Raw genomic sequence first — 20379 nt, forward strand, 5'->3', positions numbered from 1 at the left:
CAACAGTTGGAAGAGATGGAAATGAACAAATTTTGCCCATTTCATATGTTGTTGTTGAGGTAGAAAACAAAGACTCGTGGACTTGGTTCTTGGACCTTCTCATTCAGGACCTTGGTGGGGAAGATGTTTGTTCATCATGGACATTCATTTTAGACCAACAAAAGGTCAGTCAGTCAAATCACATTGTGACACTCTTGTCAACAACATGTGTGAGGGCTTCAACAGTGTGCTAGTTCATACTAGCACTAGTACAAAAATCGCGTACAACGTCGAATATTTTGGGCTTTTAACGGCGAATTCGCAAACGACGTCATATCAGGTGATGTTAAATTTACATCGAATTTAAAAATTCGACGTTAAATTAACGTCGAATTTTGTCAATATTCGACGTTAATCAATTTTTTTGTTTTTTTTTAATTCTGATCCTTTTTTACAACTCTATGAGACCTGAAAAGCGAAAAAAACAAATTTCAGTGTTTGGAATTTTATAAAACATAACTATGAACGTGTAGTGTAGTATCAACAACAAACAATAATAACCAATAACAAACAAGTATCAACAACAAACAATAATAACCAATAACAAACAAGTTCAATCAAACAACAACAAACAATAATAACCAATAACAAACAAGTTCAATCAAACAACAACAAACAAGTTCAACCAAACAACAACAAACAAGTTCAACCAAACAACAACAAACAAGTTCAACAAAAAAAACAACAAACAAGTTCCACTCATAAGTTCTTCAAAACGAAAACGAAAACTAACCTTCACAAGGTGGGTTCATCGGAATAAAGTTTCGTCACCAGTGAGAGATAAAGCAGAATGTGCCTATGAAGGAGAAAAACACGAAAATAATCGGTTAAAACAAACAAAAATCATACATAAAGTAGTTAATTAACATACATTTGTATCAAATGAAAGAAAGATTACATGTGATGCTCGTCAAGCTTCGTTAGAGAAAAGTTTGAGAAGAGAAGAGGGTATCGCACGCTAAAATGCTAAAATAAAGTGAATGAATTTTCAATCTCTCGCTCAAATTTTTATTGAATTCACTAACCTTTTGACGTCGAATTTAAAGGGAATTCGACGTTTTATATCCTTTCAGATCGAATTACAATTCTAAACGACGTTTAATAATTGCATTTATTTACAAAAATGTCACCGCTCATTTTTAACGTTGGCTATTCAGTGGTTTAACGCGTGACGTTATACACTGTTTTTGTACTAGTGTAGGTCTAAGCCAATTATTACCATGTTAAAAGACATTAGGGTTTACATTATGAAGAGATGGACTACCAACAGGAATAAAATGGCATTATATCAAGGTTTTGTCTGCCCTAAGGTTCTCAACAGGTTTCAAAAGCAGTCATGGTTAACGAGATATTAGTTACCAAGGTAACTATAATCATACAATTAACTTTGTCTTCACATTATGTCTACTTTGTTGCTAACTGTGTTGTCATTTTGTACTGATGGCAGGTGCTCATCAGACCAATTATTTGAAGTCATACACATTTCACAATTTGGGGAGCAATTTGTTGTCAATCTTGACAACAAAGACTGAAGTTGTAGAAAATGGTTAATCAGTGGCATTCCTTGCACTCACGCCATCACTGCAATGAAGTTCTTGAATTTAAATGCAGAAGACTACATTGGGCATTGGTTTAGGAAGTCTACTTATGAAGAGACCTACAACACCATCATTTATCTTATCAACGGTCAACATGTGTGGGAGATTACACCATATCCAGATGTATTACCCCCAAAGAAAAGGGCAATGCCAAGAAGGCCCAAGAAAAAACGAAGACTACAGGCTTAGGAGTTGAAGAAGAACGAAAGTGAATTAAGAAAGGGTGGGAGCAAAAAAACATGTGCTCTCTACAAAGAAATGGGACACAACAAAAGATCTTGTCCACAACGACCTACAACAATAGATGTGCCTCCTGACCAATCTACTCAACAAAAAGAAGTGCCTCTTGACCAACCTAGTCAAAAAACAGAAATCACAATACCTTCAACAACACATGTCCCTGCTGACCAACCTACTCAAGAGTCTACTATGCTTCCTTCTCATCAATGAAGTCATATTTACTTCCATTTTGAATACACTGTTTTAAATATCATGTAATCTGTATTGATGAAGGAACAATGTTTTATCAGTTATCTTTTGGTGTAATTTCATTAGGTTGTTATCAGGTTTGTTATGCACTGAGTAAGACAATGTAATCTGCATTGGTATAATCTGTATTAGGTTGTTATCTTTTGGTGTAATCTCATCAGGTTTGTTATGAGGTTTTGTCATTGTAAGACAATGTTTGTTTTGTTATAAGATTTTATAAGACAAAGTTTATTGACCATTATGTATTGATATGGTGATCATTCCTGTATGATGGTTATTGACTATTACGTATGATGTTACTTGTGCACTTTCTTTAACTTATTCTGTATTAGCAAATGAAATATAACAAATAAGACAATATTAAACACTAAGAAGTCACCTTTATAAATAAAACAGACAATAACATTCCAAATATCAAATTATATTACATAAACTTCCACTAATAAATCAACCTAGTTTCATCAACATTGATATCACAATTACATTACAAACACATATAATAACCACTATCCCCGTTAACACCTTCAACCACTTTTCCAGACTAACAACAATTTTCTGTAAACAAGCTATTTTCAGCTTTTCAACATCTCTCTCTTCCATCTTCATCAGACTTTGTTCCATCTTCATCAAACTTCCACCCACTTCTTTCTTTCTTCAACTTTCTTCTATAGTGACCACATTTTATTCATGAATTACATCTTCACTGCACTACTGAAAGAAGTTGCATCCAGAACAATCTTCACTCCCACCCTGTCCAAGAAGAAAACACACTCCGTCGTCAACGCAATCTTGACTCCCGTGCACTTTCTTTAACTTATTTTGTATTAGCAAATGAAATATAACAAATAAGACAGTATTAAACACTAAGAAGTCACCTTTATAAATAAAACATACAATAACATTCCAAATATCAAATCATATTACATAAACTTCCACTAATAAATCAACCTAGTTTCATCAACATTGATATCACAATTACATTACAAACACATATAATAACCGCTACCCCGTTAACACCTTTAACCACTTTTCCAGACTAACAACAATTTTCTGTAAACAAGCTATTTTCAGCTTTTCAACATCTCTCTCTTCCATCTTCATCAGACTTTGTTCCATCTTCATCAAACTTCCACCCACTTCTTTATTTCTTCAACTTTCTTCTACAGTGACCACATTTCGTTCATGAATTACATCTTCACTGCCCCACTAAAAGAAGTTGCATCCAGAACAATCTTCACTCCCACCCTGTCCAAGAAGAAAACACACTCCATCGTCAACGCAATCTTGACTCCCACCCTCTGGAAGAAGAAAACCACATTAAAAGTCAGATTATTGCATCCATTAAACTTACCTTGAAGTTAGGGTATCCCCAAAATCTTTTGCCCTTGTTTTTAGGGGTTCTCGCAATGCGAAAGACTGCATTGTGACCATAGAAGCAAGTGGGTTTTACACCCAACCTGCTGACACTGCCACAACTCTGTTGAAACCCCGAACCCAAGCATTTGCAAGAAGAAGATGAAGCAGACATTTGATGAGCTCAAGTATAAACACTGCTTCCACAACTCTACTTCCACAACTCTTCCTCCCCAGCACGAACAAGTATAAACTTTCGATGTCAGGGTTCATTTAAATATTAGGGCTTAGGGCTACCAACATAAAAAATTTAGTTGTCCACGTGGAATGTTTCATTATATAAAAGAACACCCATTTAACTTAATACATATTGCCATGCATATAAAAATATTTACAGCTCACCATGTGCAGACGGCGTCAGTCCAAAATTAACAGAGAGGGCTTTATTGCCTCAAATTAACAAGTATTTGGATTCAATTGGAACAAAAAATGAGGACCCAGTTGAGATTTACGAATAAAAAGACTAAGATATTTATGTAGCATTTTTCAAAGTACTATTAAAGAAAGACAACTTAACTTATGCTTTAAGTTAAGCATTTATGTAGCAAACTAAAATTAAATAATGATAAAAATCATATTATTTAGTTAGTTTTAACATTTTCTTCTCAATTATGTGAACTAGCACGAAAACGTGGGTATAAAAAATTAATATTGATGACATATGACATAAAATAATAAACACTCTTTGTTTTATTGAAAATTCTTTGTTTGAAGTTACAATTTATATGTTTATACGTGCGTCATCTCATCTTGGTGAACCTTTCCTTCACGAAATTAAGTATAGAATAATAAAAATTCTCAACAGGTGAAAATTACAAGAAATTAAATATAGAATAGTCAAAATTTTGAACATGTGAAAATTACAAAGGAAACTTGCCCTCGGTGGGAACTCCCTATCAATTGTATAGAGTTTCTTCTACTTTCTCTCTCCACCGAGTTCAGAATCTTTTGCAACTTATGCTCTGAGTTTTTTCATTCATTTTGGTTTCTTCTTTTGTCTTTCTCTTCCTTTTCATTGGTAAGTTCACTCTCATAAATTCTGATTTTTTTCTTCTTCTTGCTATTCATTATGTTTTTTTCAGTGGATTCTAGGTGGGTGTGAACTCAGAATGATATTTGGAGTGATGGGTGTTTGTTTATATGCTTTGATGACAACATGGTGTGGTTTTTGTTGGATTTTACTTTTCAGTTTGCTTTTGTTGTGTTGCCTTCACTATCTTTTGTTTCTGGCTTTATGGTCGTGTTTGAGGAAAAGCTCTGTTTCTGTTGTAGAAGCTAGCTGGTTCCTGTATTAATTTTGTTCCTCCTTATTTCATGTGGTAATTGCTTTGTTTTGTTCAGGGTAAACATTTAAATCATTTCAATCTGTCTGTGTGAAGTTATGGAGCTTTGTCTCCCTTTAAAATTGTTGGACTTGACCGGTTTTCTATTGGGGTTATGGTAGGAAGAAGAACTCCTCTGATAATCCAAAACCCATTCGAAATTTTTTGTTCTGGATATTTTTAGATGGATATTTTGCATCCCTTTAATCAGGTTAACTCATGATCCTATGTGCTTGCTTTAAATTTTGTTGAAATTCTTCATTATTCGATTACAAGAGATAGTTGACTATATAGTTGACCTTATGTTCACAGCTCTAACTTCCTGTGTTCATTGTATGACCTCATTTATAATTTCCTTTTTTTCTTGGGCAACTATTTGTTTTCTGATTTGAAATGTGTTTATATCTGCTTGAAATCCAATCAGATGCTTTGTCACTAGTTTACTTTAATCGGGGGGGTCTTTTTATGTTTCTTCTTCATATTGTTTTCTGAGTCAAATTTTTCGAAAGGCATTTCTTGATGTCCATAATAATGTTATGAAACTACCTTGTGACATGAAGTTTGATTATATTTGGGTCCCTTTTCTTCTATCTTGTTGGAGTTTTCCATTCCTTATCTCTCTCAGATTTACCATTTGGTTTTTCTTAGGGATATAATATCGAGCATGTGGTGTGCTGCCAACACACTCCACCACAATATCCTAAATGTTCATCATGACTTGTTAGCTGCTTACTTTTGTTGTCAATTTTATGACTCATTTTTTTAACTTCATCTGTGACTAAAATGACCATCTGAAGCTTTATACTTGGTGCAGAAGCAGAGTGAAAGTTTGTAGTGAAAGAGAAAGCATGTCAAGTGGAACGACATACTGGTGTTATACATGCAGGCAGCCAATCTGGCTTGAAAGGAGAGATGCAATTTGCCCTTACTGCGATGGAGGCTTTGTGCAAGAACTATACGAGCTGCTGCGAGCAGTTTCAAGGCAACAAGGGTTTTCATCACAAAGGGAAGATTTTCATCAAGTCCCTGACATTATGGATGCTGTAAATCATGTTATGGAGCAAAGAGGTTCCGAGCCAAGAGTTGGAGTTAGAGATGGTGTTGACAATTTCATGAGGCAGAGAATGGCTGGAAGCTACACAAACTTTGATGTCAGAAGGAGGTTTGGTAGCACCCCTCTTCCTGATCAGACTTGGGGGGTCTATACATCTGGTCCTTATCTTATATTTCATGGTCAACCTCCAGGGTTCACTATCTCTAACAACAGTGGCTCAAGAAGTGGTTCTGGGCATGTTGATTTTGGTCACTACTTTCTTGGTCCTAGACTTGAAGGACTCATTGAGCAGCACATAACAAATGACCGGCTTGGTCCACCTCCTGCATCACGCTCTTCTATTGATGCAATGCCAACAATTAAGATCACAAATGAACACCTCCAATCTGATTCTCACTGTGCAGTTTGTAAGGAAAGGTTTGAACTGAGTTCTGAGGCCAGGAAAATGCCATGTAGCCACATTTACCACTCAGATTGCATTGTTCCATGGTTGGTCCAGCACAATTCCTGTCCAGTTTGCCGTGTTGAGCTGCCATCTCAAGGACACTCCAGTTCCCGAAGTAGTCGTAGTAGGGGAGGAAGGAGTGGTAGTGACAGTAGTAGTGGCAGTGACAATATCTCAAGGAGAAGAGGAAATAGAGAGATGACCAGTGGAAGGAGGAATCTGCTATCATATTTGTGGCCATTTCGAACTTCTAGTTCAAATACTTGATCATTGTACTGAGACTGGGGAACCTACTCTTCTACAAGTCTTTGGCCTGTGCCAGAAGTGAACTAAAAGTTTCATTTCTTCTTCAGCACAACACAAGTGTAATTAGCTGTCACACAATGATTATGTTTGTGAAGATTGTGCTTTGAACTTGATCTCATTGATGCTAGATCGTCGAAATATGTGAAACTCTTTGTATATTCTTGGAAGCAATTTTCGTTTTATAGTTTCAGTTGTATGCTTGGTCATGTGTGTGTTTGAGAGATAAGGAAGGAAAAGGTGAGTGATCAAGGATAAACAAATCATTTCCTTTACTAAAAGAGTCACTACACAACACACAAGCATAATAACAGTCATCAAACACTTCACTTTGCAATCAGCCCATAACAGAAAATTGGCAGTGTGAAACAAAACCTTTTGGAACTCAACCTCCTTATCTATAAATTAAAGTTAATTTATGTATAAATTAAATGTTAGATTTAAAAAAAAAAAAACGAATGAAAAATAAGTTTTACAATTTAACTCATTTACAAGTTATACTTTAGACGATTTTAGATGGTAGACATGTTTTTATTTTATTTTATTTCTAATAGCACCTGAAAATGTTTCTTCAGAACGATTCATAGTTTTATACCGAATTTAATTGGTTTGGTTTTAATGAACTACACATTCGTTTACCAAAATTTTGACCAATTCTTTCACAGTTTGGCTAATAGGTCTGAACTCATGGTTGATAGATTTTTTGTTTTATTAAATCAATTGATTTGCCCCAATTGTTAAAACATAGATTAAAGGATATTTAGATAAATTTTTCTATAAGAACTTTTAAGAAAAAAAAATTGAATTCAACTATTTTATAACTAAAAATTAGTTCATGTAAAAATGAATTCATGAAAATTTTTATATAATTTTTAAAATTGTCTGTTTTCAACTTATATACAAATTGATTTTAATTTTAAAAAGTAATTGTTTTCCATTGTTGTAAAGAAAGTAGTTGGTAAATAAGTGGAAAAATAAGAAACAAAAGCAAAACCTTTTTTCCATAATTTATGAAGGACTTTTAGGAGATTTGCTCCTTTTGTCACATCCAAAAGGCTCAAAATGAGGGACCATGTGTTTCCACGCACTAATTATGAGCAGCAGCACAGTCTCTGCCGTGAGTGAAGGGTTGCATTTCAAAAGGAATTCTAACTTCTACTTTAAGCAACACTCTAATGGATAAAATTTGGGAGGTGTAAATGATTGAGCACATTACTTCATAACTTCGTTTTACTATTTTTTTTATTCATTAGAATTGAATTTAGACAAAAGATTTATACCAAATAACCAACTCGCATGAGTTATATTTTAAGACCTTATACCACAAATCCAAGAAGTTAACTTAAATATTTATGAGTTTATTCAATCCCTCTCAATAGATTAACTTTTGTCTTCTTCGTCTTTTCTTTTTCTAAAAACTAATTAGGGAAAGAAAAATAGATATGTAAATTTGATTGTATTTGTTAAATGAAATTTTTGATAAATTTCTGATCGAGAGTGGTTGAATTGTGTATATAATGCAATTTTTGCTTGTTTGATAGATGTGAATAAGTGAGTTAGCCTAGGAGTGGTGGGGATAGTGGATGCTACTTATCTATAGTTTATTTTTTCCTGTATTGTACAAAGTTTCCCTTTCTTTTTATTAAGACTTATATTTTGTTAAACTTTGTTTTGTAAGTAAAGGAGGAATACAGTAATACATTGATCATATCTATGTAGTTAATTTTTTGGTTAATACCAACTATGAAGTGGTTTAATTAGTGAAGTAATTATACTAATTCTTGGTGATATGTAAGATCCTAAAAGAAATAATTATTTAGAAAGGTGATAGATGTGAGTATCATGAATTAAAATAATAGAAGAAAAGTATTATAGAAGTGAAGGCATCAAAAATGTGATTTTGGTATAGTTGGGTTATTTTTGAGTTATTAAATAATTAAAAATTAAAAGAGAAAAAATATTATATAAAAGGTTAAATTTAAGTATTGAAAAATTGGTTGTAATAGGATATATAAATCATATTAAAACCAAGCCCAAGAAAATAGGCTATAGCGTTATTGACATTCAATTTCATTCAAAATATTATATATTTATAAGTTGTGATAATAGTAATAAATTTGAAATGAGATCCTAAAAATTTTAATAATTACGACAAATATATAAATGTGGTTAACTATTTTAACTAAAAGATAAATTGATTTGTTATTTATATTTAAAAGGTTTATTTAATATTAAAAGATATCTTTGAGATGTTATTAGATATAATTAGATATTATTATTAGATAATAATAATAATAAAATATACTATTTAGGAATTTGTAAGATCCCGAGAAAAGGGAATAATTTTTTTATTATATAAAATTTTGGTTGCGTAAGGATAAGAAAAATGGGAAATATTTTTATAATAGTTTGGTCGTGTAAGGATAAGGCATTTAATATTACACATGTGCATCTTTCTTGTATATTGTTTTGGCTGTAGTTTTTTTGCGTGAAGGTAGTTTTCTTATCTTTTTCTTTCCTTTCAACCTCTTTTTTCAATGAAACTCTTTTCTTCCTCTTGCCATTTTTTATTTTGTGGGTGAGGTGCTCATTACACACTTTATTCATCACTCATTCCTAACACAATCCATTAGCTCCTTCTTTCATCCTAAGATAAAGGGTAGTATTATGATCCTTTTCTTTTCAAGGTTTTGTAGTGGCTTAAAACACGAAAATAAGTTTAAAACTCAAAGGGGCTACTATTGAATTAATATCAGGATGAACTTATTTGGCCAAGTAGCTAAAAACAAGAAATACCTCAATCATGTCAAATAATGTATATCTACCTAAGTTGGAAAACAAAATTATCAAGCTAAATATTAGATTATAAACAAAACATGAGCAAGTTACTCAAGAAAAATAGGAATGGCACACGATGGTCCATCCATCACCATTAGGCACACGATGGGCAAGTAATGACAGCTCGAATGATGGTCTTAATCCAAGACATGACATAGTACCCACATTCCCATGAATCTAGCTGCTTGTTACACTAAAATAAAAAACTAAATAGTCAAGCATTTAGATCATTCAATAACTAGTAAAATATAGAACTATAAATGACTTACAACCTTTGGATACAGGACGAATACTAGCTGACCTCAGTTTTTACCCATTACTCTATTTACATTGAAAACACAAGGTAATATTAATATAACTATATTTATCATAAAATGCGAAGGTTAAAATGAATTTGAAATATAAAAAGAGAAACACTTACCCTTGAAGCAGGTTTCTTAAGTCATTTTCCATCTTCCTGTGCAGCGAACAAAACCATACAATTTTACACTGTTTGGGAATGATGAGCATCAGCTGCCAATGAGACCTATCATGATTCATAAATAGTTAGTAAACTAATTAAGAAAACTTTAATGAAATTTTACATCAAACAACCCATACCCATCAATGTATGGCACAAAGTATATGTCTCTGTTCGACTCAACCATCCATGTTTCCAAATACTTTTGTTTGCTCTCAATTGTCTTACCAGAAGGTCGGATGGTCTGAGGTTCAACAAATCCCTACATGGAAGACCGACCTTGGTCCACAATGATTGTGTCCATGTACCTAAAATAACAAAGTTAAGTTGTTAGAAACTAAGAATGTAAATAAGTTTAATATGGAAGACAAAATTAACTATCTTACATGCACCATAGTTGAAGGATGAAAATATTCAACATCCTTTCTCCCCCAATGATCTCTAGTGCATCATTGAATGTGATATATACTGGGACATGGGGGGATGCCAAATACTCTATTATCCTAGTATACTTCTACTGGTCCTCTGTTCAACCTGGGTAATTTTGTCATGAGCTTTGCTAGAGGACCATCCTCCGCTTTAGCCAAGTCATCATCTTCATCTATGACTAGTTGATGCATCGGCTGCTTGTGGGGACCTATGAACTGAACATAAAAATTTCAAAGTTATCAATAAATATTTTTAAATTTAACATACAAAGACTAATAATAAAAATATTATACCTGCCTGTGGTGTAGCAATGTGTGACATGATCAATGCTTTAGGCCAGACTATAAATGTTCCTATAAGCCTCCCCACAAAATGAATTTCTGAAGTGGGTACAGGCACCTGAGCCTGAGGATCCTGAACCTCGTCAATCGTCACACGCATGTGGTGGGGTAATAGGGGAACACCATGAACAGTCTGCCCTCCCTCAAGTACTCGTCCAACAGCCACAATGTGTGCGGGATCCCCATCAACCAACAGCTCATACTGACCACTATACTCAGTAGGCTCTACAACAGAGCATGATCCCTTAATGCTCACTCTAGGTGGTGTGGGGGCTTCAATGGGCAACTCCATGGTGTGCTGCGTCATGGAATGCAACTTCTTTTCAAGCGCTCTTTGAATTTCTTTTTGCTCTTGTAGTTGCTCCATGAATCGTTGCTCCATTGATCTCATGCTTTGGTTTAGCCTTTCCTTTCGCTGAAGATCCATCTTCCTCAATGCCTCCTGACTCATGGATTGAGTGTTTTTTTGTGCAGGGCCAAAGTAGTCACGAAGACCAATCGCCCCAAGAACTCCACGTACACGTCCTGCGTGCTCGAGCTTTCTAATGGCCGTTGTTAGAATGTTGTCCCTACCTTGGCGAACAAATGTTCCCTGAGTTTGCTGCTCAACCAACTCATCCTACATATAATAAAAACTTTATAAGAAGGAAAATACGATGATAAATACACAATCAAACAATGCTTTGGTTTAAACTTACAATTTTTTGTGAGATCAAGGCAGTTGAGGAAGATGTCATTCTCCCATCAGATTTAGTACGAGCAGCCTTCCATAGCTCATACCTAGCAGGTGCAGGTGCTAGGTCGGGGGACTCAAGTCCTAAGGCCTCCGCTCGAGTCTTCCTCATCTTCTTCTCAAGTTTTGCATAATCACCTCGTGATAACACGTGTGGTGCATCATTTAGCCTTTGCCTTTCTTGGGCGACTAACCTTTTACCCTGTGAAACCATGTATATTCATAAGTGTAAAATCATAATAAATTGCATTAACTAAAGATTCTGTAGATGTTAAGAGACTAACCTTCCAGTTGCCACGAAGACCAATCGCCCCAAGAACTCCACGTACACGTCCTGCATGCTCGGGCTTTCCAATGGTCGTTGTTAGAATGTCGTCCCTACCATGGCAAACAAATGTTCCTTGAGTTTGCTGCTCAACACACTCATACTGCATATAAAAAAAACTTTGTAAGAAGGAAAATACGATGATAAATACACAATCAAACAATGCTTTGGTTTAAACTTACAATTTTTTGTGAGATCAAGGCAATTGAGGAAGATGTCATTCTCCCATCAGATTTAGTACGAGCAGCCTTCCATAGCTCATACCTAGCAGGTGCAGGTGCTAGGTCGGGGGACTCAAGTCCTAAGGCCTCCGCTCGAGTCTTCCTCATCTTCTTCTCAAGTTTTGCATAACCACCTCGTGATAACACGTGTGGTGCATCATTTAGCCTTTGCCTTTCTTGGGCGACTAACCTTTTACCATGTGAAACCATGTATATTCATAAGTGTAAAATCATAATAAATTGCATTAACTAAAGATTTTGTAGATGTTAAGAGACTAACCTTCCAGTTGCCACGAAGACCAATCGCCCCAAGAACTCCACGTACACGTCCTGCATGCTCAGGCTTTCCAATGGTCGTTGTTAGAATGTCGTCCCTACCTTGGCAAACAAATGTTCCTTGAGTTTGCTGCTCAACACACTCATACTGCATATAAAAAAAACTTTGTAAGAAGGAAAATACGATGATAAATACACAATCAAACAATGCTTTGGTGTAAACTTACAATTTTTTGTGAGATCAAGACAATTGAGGAAGATGTTATTCTCCCATCAAACTTAGTACGAGCATCCTTGCATAGCTCGTACCTAGCAGGTGCAAGTGCTAGGTTGGGGGACTCAAGTCCTAAGGCCTCCACTCGAGTCTTCCTCATCTTCTTCTCAAGTTTTGCATAACCACCTCGTGATAACACGTGTGATGCATCATTTAGCCTTTGCCTTTCTTGGGTCACTAACCTTTTACCTTGTGAAACCATGTATAATTCATAAGTGTAAAATCATAATAAATTGCATTAACTAAAGACTTTGTAGATGTTAAGAGACAAACCTACCAATTGGCAGACTCTCTAGATGCACAAAACTGCATCCACTCCTTTTGTGTGAAATTGTAGTGTTCCCATGGATTCTCATGTTGTCTATCTCCAAAGACATATACACGTGCCAGTCTTTTCTTGAAATCCCTCCATCTGGTTGCTACATGGGACATTACTTTCTTTCTAAGCTGAGTAGTGTTTGGAATTTCATAATTTTGCTGTTTAAACTAAAGAACATGTTAATGACATAAACCTATAAGAGAAAAAAGTATATCAAATTTATTTTAAGTATACATACCTGAATATCTTGCCATAAAAGGTTCTTGTCGACCTTTGGGACGTCCTCCCAAGAATTAAGAAGGATATACACATGGGTTTTTGCTAACACACCCAAATAACTCCTAAACCTATCAGCATTAGGCCCTGATGGCACACCTGATCTGGGGTCAATGTCAACATGTCTCCTCTTGCCATCAACGCATTGGGATGTCACTTCTGGCAATCGTGTGACAGATTGACGACGTCCCGATCCTGAGGTCGACATACCTGCAAAATATATACAAGGTTTGTACTACATCAAATGTGATGAATAAGACAACATTTAAAGTCACTAAAAAATATCACAAAACCTATTAAGATATTGTTTTCTCCCAGATCCCTTCATTGTGATCACTACGTCATCGACCCTCTCTTCAATGGGTCTTAATACAATAGATGTTGTCTTAAGTATATCAAGAGAATCTTCATCATCATACCCGTGCATGTTTTTTCCTTCCAAAACCACTGACCATTTTTGATTTGCTGGATCATTTACGTAGAATATTTGTCTTGCTTGACTAGCCATAATAAATGGTTCATCAGTGTAATTCATCTTGTTGAGGTCCACCAATATGAAACCAAAGTCATCTATCATGACACTGAAATTTATATCAACCCATTTACACTTGAAAACTAGGACTCTAAAACTGACATAATCAACTTCCCATATTTCTTGTATTATTCCAAAATAACTCATGGATGTTGTGATTGGACTTTTGTCTTTAGAACTAGAAAAGTGCACAACCTTAGCTTGTAGTGTAACTCCACTATTTTGAACTCTACTTTTTTCATCTTCTACCTTTGTCTTAAAAGAAATATTGTTTATATAGTACCCACCATATGTAATGACATCTATGTTCGGCCCGCGAGATAGCCTCAATAGACTTTCAGAAACATCTGGAGTCGCATAAATCGTTTTCTTAAACCATTGTAAGAAGGGTTTGACATGTTCATTAAGATGTCATTTTTCACTCATTCTTGAGTATGCTGCCTTTATTTCATTAACGTGTTCAGAAATATAAGGATTCACATCAAGAGTGTTGTTTAAGATGTACAAATGAGCTTGATAAACTTCTTTTCTACTAACACACTCAATTCTCACACCTCGAACTCCTTTACCTTCACATTTTCCTTCATGTATGCTCTTAGGAAGACCCACTGGTTCACAACTTGGCATATAACTTGAACAAAACTCAATGGCTTCTTCTGCAACGTATCGCTCTATGATTGAAGCTTCTGGTCGATACTGATTCTTGACATATCCCTTTAAGATCTTCATGTATCTTTCAATAGGGTACATCCACCTTAAGAAAACTGGTCCACATATTCGAATTTCTCTTACTAGATGAACAATCAAATGATCTATGATATCAAAAAAAGAAGGTGGAAAATACATCTCCAATTCACACAGTATTCTTATTCCTTCATTTTCCAATTGATCTAAACCTCTAGGGTCAACAACTTTCTTGCAAATGGAATTAAAGAACAAACTCAGACGTGTCAGAATACCTCTAATAGAAGCAGGTAATATGCCTTGAATAACAATTGGTAACAATTGTTGCATCAATACATGACAATCATGAGACTTTAAACCAACTAAATTTAACTCTTGCATAGCAACAAGGTTACTAATATTTGAAGAATAACCTTGTGGAACCTTCACACTTCTTAAAGAGTTACAAAAACTTTGTTTTTCTTTTTTAGAAAGAATGTGACATGCTAGGGGCAGATAGGTGCGTCTTCTAATTGACTGTGGATGTAACTCAGAACGAATTCCCATGTCAGCCAAATCTTGTCGTGCTTTTATTCCGTCTTTTGTCTTTCCTTTCACGTTTAATAAAGTTCCGATGACACTGTGATGGAAGACCATCAAAGACATACATTGGACCTCTTACTAGAGCCATGGCTAAGAGAGTTCAAGAGGAAGAAGGATCACTTAATATTTTGCTTCTATGGAAGGTGAATTATCTTAAACCTTCTTCTCTTAATTAAGCATGTTTACTTTGTTTTGTAGGATTAAATAAATTGGAGGGAGCAGCTGCCAACATGGCATTTGGCACGTGAAAGGAAGGCCTGGTTGGAGAAGCTTGCTGCCAAAGTCATATGCACCCAGCCAAAACCCCAAAATAGCCCAACGTTGGATGAGAAGATGCTTCAAACACGTGAGGAGCTGACCTGGAGCAAGGCATGGGATTTGCTGGAAGGATTTGGTGTTGCTGTTACGCTTCCCATTTGAAATTAGGCGGGAGTTCAATTCAGAAAAGAGACCCATCTTCACTTATAAATAGGATGGTTTCTTCCTTGTATGGTACTTTTAGAGCTATGCCCAAATGCTGAGAAATATATTCCAGTCTTGCATTCTGCTCTTGAGTCAAAATTGCTTGCTAATTCTTCATTTTCTCTCAAGCTTCCTTCCATTATATGAAGGCTTTCTGAGCTGAGAGGCTTCACTCATTTTACCTTGCTTCATTCAAACATCTCCATCACCATTTACTCCATCAATTCCGCTGCACACCAACACATCTACCACACCTCTAATCTGGGAGCTTCAGGCCACTGGTTTCCTCTGGAATTTGGCTCCATCAAGTGGTATCCAGAGCTTAGGTTCTCCACGCACCAAGGAGCTAAGCATTTCTTCTCATTCTGCAATTTAATTCTGCTGAATTCCATCTCTGTTTCTGTTTCAGTTTTAATTCTGTGTCAGTTTTTGTTCTTTTAATTCTGCTTCTGTAATTTTGTTCCAGCCTTTAATTCTGTGTTCTTATAGTGTTTTATGTCCATTTTTCATTTTAAACGGTGAATCATTTCTTGTTTGAGTCAATTCCAGCTTTGAACTTTAAATTCTGTTTTGTCTAAAGTCTTGTGCAAACTATTGTTGTTGTTTTATAGTTGTCACTGTTTTGAAATTGTTTCTGTTGAGTTCTGTGCTTACCAGTGCTATACAAGCTGATTGTTACCATTAGAGGCAGTGATGAGTTGATCTAGCCTTGGTAATATAGGCTGAAGCATCCAATAAGCCAAACTGGTTTTAAAATTCTGTTTAAATCTGATGCAGAATTTTGTTTGCTGTTCTAAATCATCAAATCTGTTTTCAACTGGTTTTGGTTGATTCTAAAGCTTGATACAACATTGTTTAGTGTTGTTGAATGATGCTAAGAGTGTAGCCAACCATAACAAGCAATGAAATGCAATTTGCATAGCTTGGTTGTGCATAGACACTAGTCATTTGCTATTTCAGATTTAAATTTGGTTTATCACCGTGCCAATTTTCATTGCATAGTTTAATCTGAGTTTGGTCATGCTAAGCATCTTTAATTCCAGCTTAGATCTGTGTATTCACATTTCCTAGAGTCTTTTCCTTGCTGATTCAAACTTTGATTCCATAAAACTGAATTTGGTTGGTTATTTTGGTGCCATTTACTGCATAAGTGGTACAGCAGTAGGGAATTTCGAAAATCTGCTGTTTCCTTGCTGTTTTATAGCTTGAGCAAGTTTCAATTGATGGTTCAAAGTTGCTAGTACTGTTCATTTGGTCAAAACATGACTTATATGCAAATTTGCATTTGAAACCATCAATTTTTGAGTGAAAATGGAAGTGAAACAATGATTTTGAATTATAGGCAGTTACTAAGTTGTCTTAAGGTCTGAACATGTTCAAAATCATCATTAAAAATTGTTGAAACTGTCCAAACAAAGATTGAAACATTTCCATATAGTTTTGGATCTCAAACCACCAAAATTCAGTCTAATTTTTCTGGTGCAGTTTTGTTTTCCAGCTGTTGTTTGGTAATTTTGATGCAAAAAAAAAATTCATTACTGGATTGTGAAAAAGCTGGTTCCATGATTAAAAAATGAAATAGATGACTCAAAGAAGTAATATCAAGTGATAAAAAGCTGTTGAACTGTGCAATCCAGATTACAGGCCCTGAAAAATCAAAATTCAAAAATCTGAAAGTCATTGGGGCATTTTATCAAACAGTTTTGAAAATTATCAAACAGTTTGCATTTGGAATCATTTGAACTGTGTTTGCGTTTTTTTTTGCTTTCTTAATCTGTTCTAGCACCTTTGGTAGGTTCCTTTTGTGTACTTGTTGTTTTTCCATACCTAGTTCATTTGTTTACCACATTTTTGGCTTCCAAAATTGTCAATTATTGCTGGAAATTGGTGTGGAAAACTGGTGCAGAATGGTAAATCTAGCTTGGTTTGTTTGAGTGGATTTAAGGTACTGTGACAGCTGTTGTGAAGCATCCAGTTGCAGAAACCTTTACTTATAATGGTAGCATACTAGGAAGTGAGGGGAAAGCTGAAATGAAAAGCAATTAGAGCTCTTGAGTAGATGCAACTCTGCTGTCCAGCAGCTGCAGAATACATTACAGCAGCATAATTTGCCACCAGAATTGAACAACTTGCATACTGTTTTGAGATACACTTGGCAGCAGCTGAAGATTGAAGTCCACACTATTTTTACACATTTAATTGAGCTTGTTTGAGTACTCATATCACGGAACCTTGTAGTTTTTTTTTATATTTCTGTTGTTGTGCCAAGTGACTTGGGAAAATGCTTTTGAAGCAATTCCAAGCTCACAATTGAACATTGTAATAGTCCAATTTCGTTTTCTTAGTGTGAAAGTGTGTCAAGGGGCTCCAAGTGTCACTTGCACTTTCACTTAGGGCCGTCTAGCATTTACATTCTTGCATCTTTATTGCTTTCCTTAAATGTCTTGAGTAATCCTTTTGTTTTTAGGTCTCCGTGGTATCTAGGATAGCATAGCATATAGTAAACCTTTCTTTGGTTTGTAGGTTCATAACATTTAAAAAGAATTTGAAGAATTTCTACTTAGAAACTAAAGTAAAAGAACATTCTAAGGAAACTCTGGCTAAGGAAGAACTTGGTTTCTAAGCTTGTCCATTTGTGACTCACCTCTTCTTCCTGGGAGCTACTTAGAAACATCTTTTACTTCTAGAATCTCTTAGAAATTTTTCACCAAAAACAAAGAAAGTTTGTGAAAATTTTTTCATTCATTACTTGTCAAACATTTTGAAAACCTTTTGAAAATTTTTCTTTGACAAGAATGAGTCAATCAAGTGTGCAAGGAAGTTTGAAACCCAATAGTGAAATGTCTTTAAGGGAAGAATTTGAGCAAAGATTTGAACAAAGGGATAAAGAGATTAGTGAGCTCAAAGATATGATTAGTCAACTTTTGATTAATCAAGATAAAAAGAAAGAGAGGTCTTCCCATAGGAGAAGAGAAGAATCATCATCTTCTCCAAGTGAAATTGAGCAAAATAGTAGTCATCACAATGATGACCACTACCAAATGCCTCCTAGAAGACAACATAGAGTTAGAGAGCATTACCCAAGAGAGCCTAAGATTGATCTTCCTTCCTTTCATGGAAAAGATGATGTAGAAGAATACCTAGAGTGGGAAATGAAAGTTGAGCAATTGTTTGAGTGCCACCAAATAGATGATGAAAGGAGAGTCACCATGGCTTCTCTAAGCTTCCAAGGTTATGCCTTAATATGGTGGACAGCCTTAGTCAAGGACCATAGGCTAAGACACTTACCTCCCATTAGGTATTGGAATGAAATGAGATCTGCCTTGAGGAGGAGGCATGTACCAGCCTACTATGATAGGGAGATAATGGATAAACTCCATAAACTCCAACAAAGGAACATGAGTGTTGAGGAATATAGACAAAAAATGGAGTTACTCATGTTGAGAGCTGGGATAAGAGAAGAACCTAGGATAACAATTGCTAGGTTTCAAAGTGGACTCAACTATGACATAAGAGATAGGGTTGAACTTATACCCTACAATGATCTCAATGAGTTAGTCCAACTTTGTGTGAGGGTAGAGCAACAACTAAAGAGGAAAAGCTCCACCAAGAAAGATTACCCTCATAGTTCTCACCATAAGAAAGAGTATAAGAGGGAGGGTAGTCAAACCAAGCCAAGATATGAAGAGAGAGAGAGAGAGAGGAAAAGAAAAAGTCAAAGAACCTTCAAGAGATCATAAGAGTAAGGAGACTAAGTGCTTTAGATGTGGGGAAAAAGGGCACTATGCATCTGAGTGCCGCAATAGAAGGTCAACTTACATCCTTGAGCATGAGAGTGAAAGTGAGGGTTCTTCATATAGTGAGTCTGAAACATCCACTTCTGAAGAAGAAGAAGCTTTACCTTGTGATGGTGACTTACTTATGGTAAGGAGACTCCTGGAAAGTAAACATGTAGAATTAGAACAGTCACAAAGAGAGAACCTATTCCACACAAGATGCAAAGTTTTAGAAAAGACATGTTCAATGATAGTGGATAGTGGCTCTTGTTGCAACTGTTGTAGTTCTAGAATGGTAGAGAAGCTTGGCTTAACCACTACTCCTCATCCTAAACCTTACAAACTTCAATGGATCAAAGAGGATGATGGAATAGTAGTTAAAGAACAAGTAAGTGTACCCATTTCCATTGGCAAATATGAAGATCAAATTGTTTGTGATATAGTACCAATGGAAGCTGGGCACATATTACTTGGAAGACCTTGGCAATATGATAAACAAGCTTTACATGATGGAGTCACCAACAAAATCACCATTCAACACAAGGGAAAGAAAATTATTTTGTGTCCTCTTACACCTTCACAAGTAAGAGAGGACCAAATAATTCTTAAGAAGAAGTTGGATGGAGAAAAGAAAAAAGAAAATAAGAAAGAAAGAAAGAATTTGGTAACCCATGCCTCAGCCCATGAAGTTGTCCAACCTCAAACCTTGAATATTTCCAAAAATCTTTTTCTTGGACAACCTCATTTCCTTCTTTATTGCAAAGAGGCATTTGTTTCAATCACTCATGGACTTGGTTCTCTACCGAAGGGGTTGCAAAAACTTTTAAAGGAATTTGATGATATATTTCCCAAAGAGGTACCAAGTGGATTACCACCTTTGAGGGGAATAGAACATCAAATAGATTTGGTACCTGGGGCAAGCCTACCCAATAGGCCAGCCTATAGAACCAACCCTATGGAAACAAAAGAAATAGAGAAACAAGTTAATGACTTGTTGAACAAAGGGTGGATCCAAAAGAGTTTAAGTCCCTGTGCTGTGCCTGTGTTGTTGGTCCCTAAAAAGGATGGGTCTTGGAGAATGTGTACAGATTGTAGGGCCATCAACAACATAACTATCAAGTATAGGCATCCCATTCCTAGGCTAGATGACATGTTGGATGAATTACATGGAGCAAATCTCTTCACCAA

The 20379-nt window shown here is 35.5% G+C and overlaps 1 protein-coding gene across 3 annotated transcripts; it reads left to right on the forward strand.

Annotated features, from left to right (window-relative positions):
• The first annotated feature begins 4374 nt into the window (after positions 1–4374).
• LOC124822077 (E3 ubiquitin-protein ligase RZF1-like) lies at positions 4375–6856 on the forward strand. 3 transcript variants are annotated; one of them, XM_088092203.1, is made up of 3 exons: positions 4375–4557; positions 5510–5581; positions 5676–6856. In XM_088092203.1, the coding sequence occupies exons 2-3, from the start codon at positions 5526–5528 to the stop codon at positions 6625–6627; spliced, it is 1008 nt and encodes a 335-aa protein (XP_087948329.1). In that variant the 5' UTR covers positions 4375–4557; positions 5510–5525; the 3' UTR covers positions 6628–6856. The 3 variants fall into 3 exon arrangements, with proteins under 3 accessions (XP_087948329.1, XP_087948330.1, XP_087948331.1); XM_088092204.1 differs by lacking the exon at positions 5510–5581 and having other exon boundaries at positions 4376–4557; XM_088092205.1 differs by lacking the exons at positions 4375–4557; positions 5510–5581 and adding an exon at positions 4583–5072.
• Positions 6857–20379: the final 13523 nt, after the last annotated feature.

This window comes from Vigna umbellata, chromosome 5, assembly GCF_029865625.1.
Source record: "Vigna umbellata cultivar VRB3 chromosome 5, Vumbellata_1.0, whole genome shotgun sequence".
NCBI lineage: Eukaryota > Viridiplantae > Streptophyta > Magnoliopsida > Fabales > Fabaceae > Vigna > Vigna umbellata.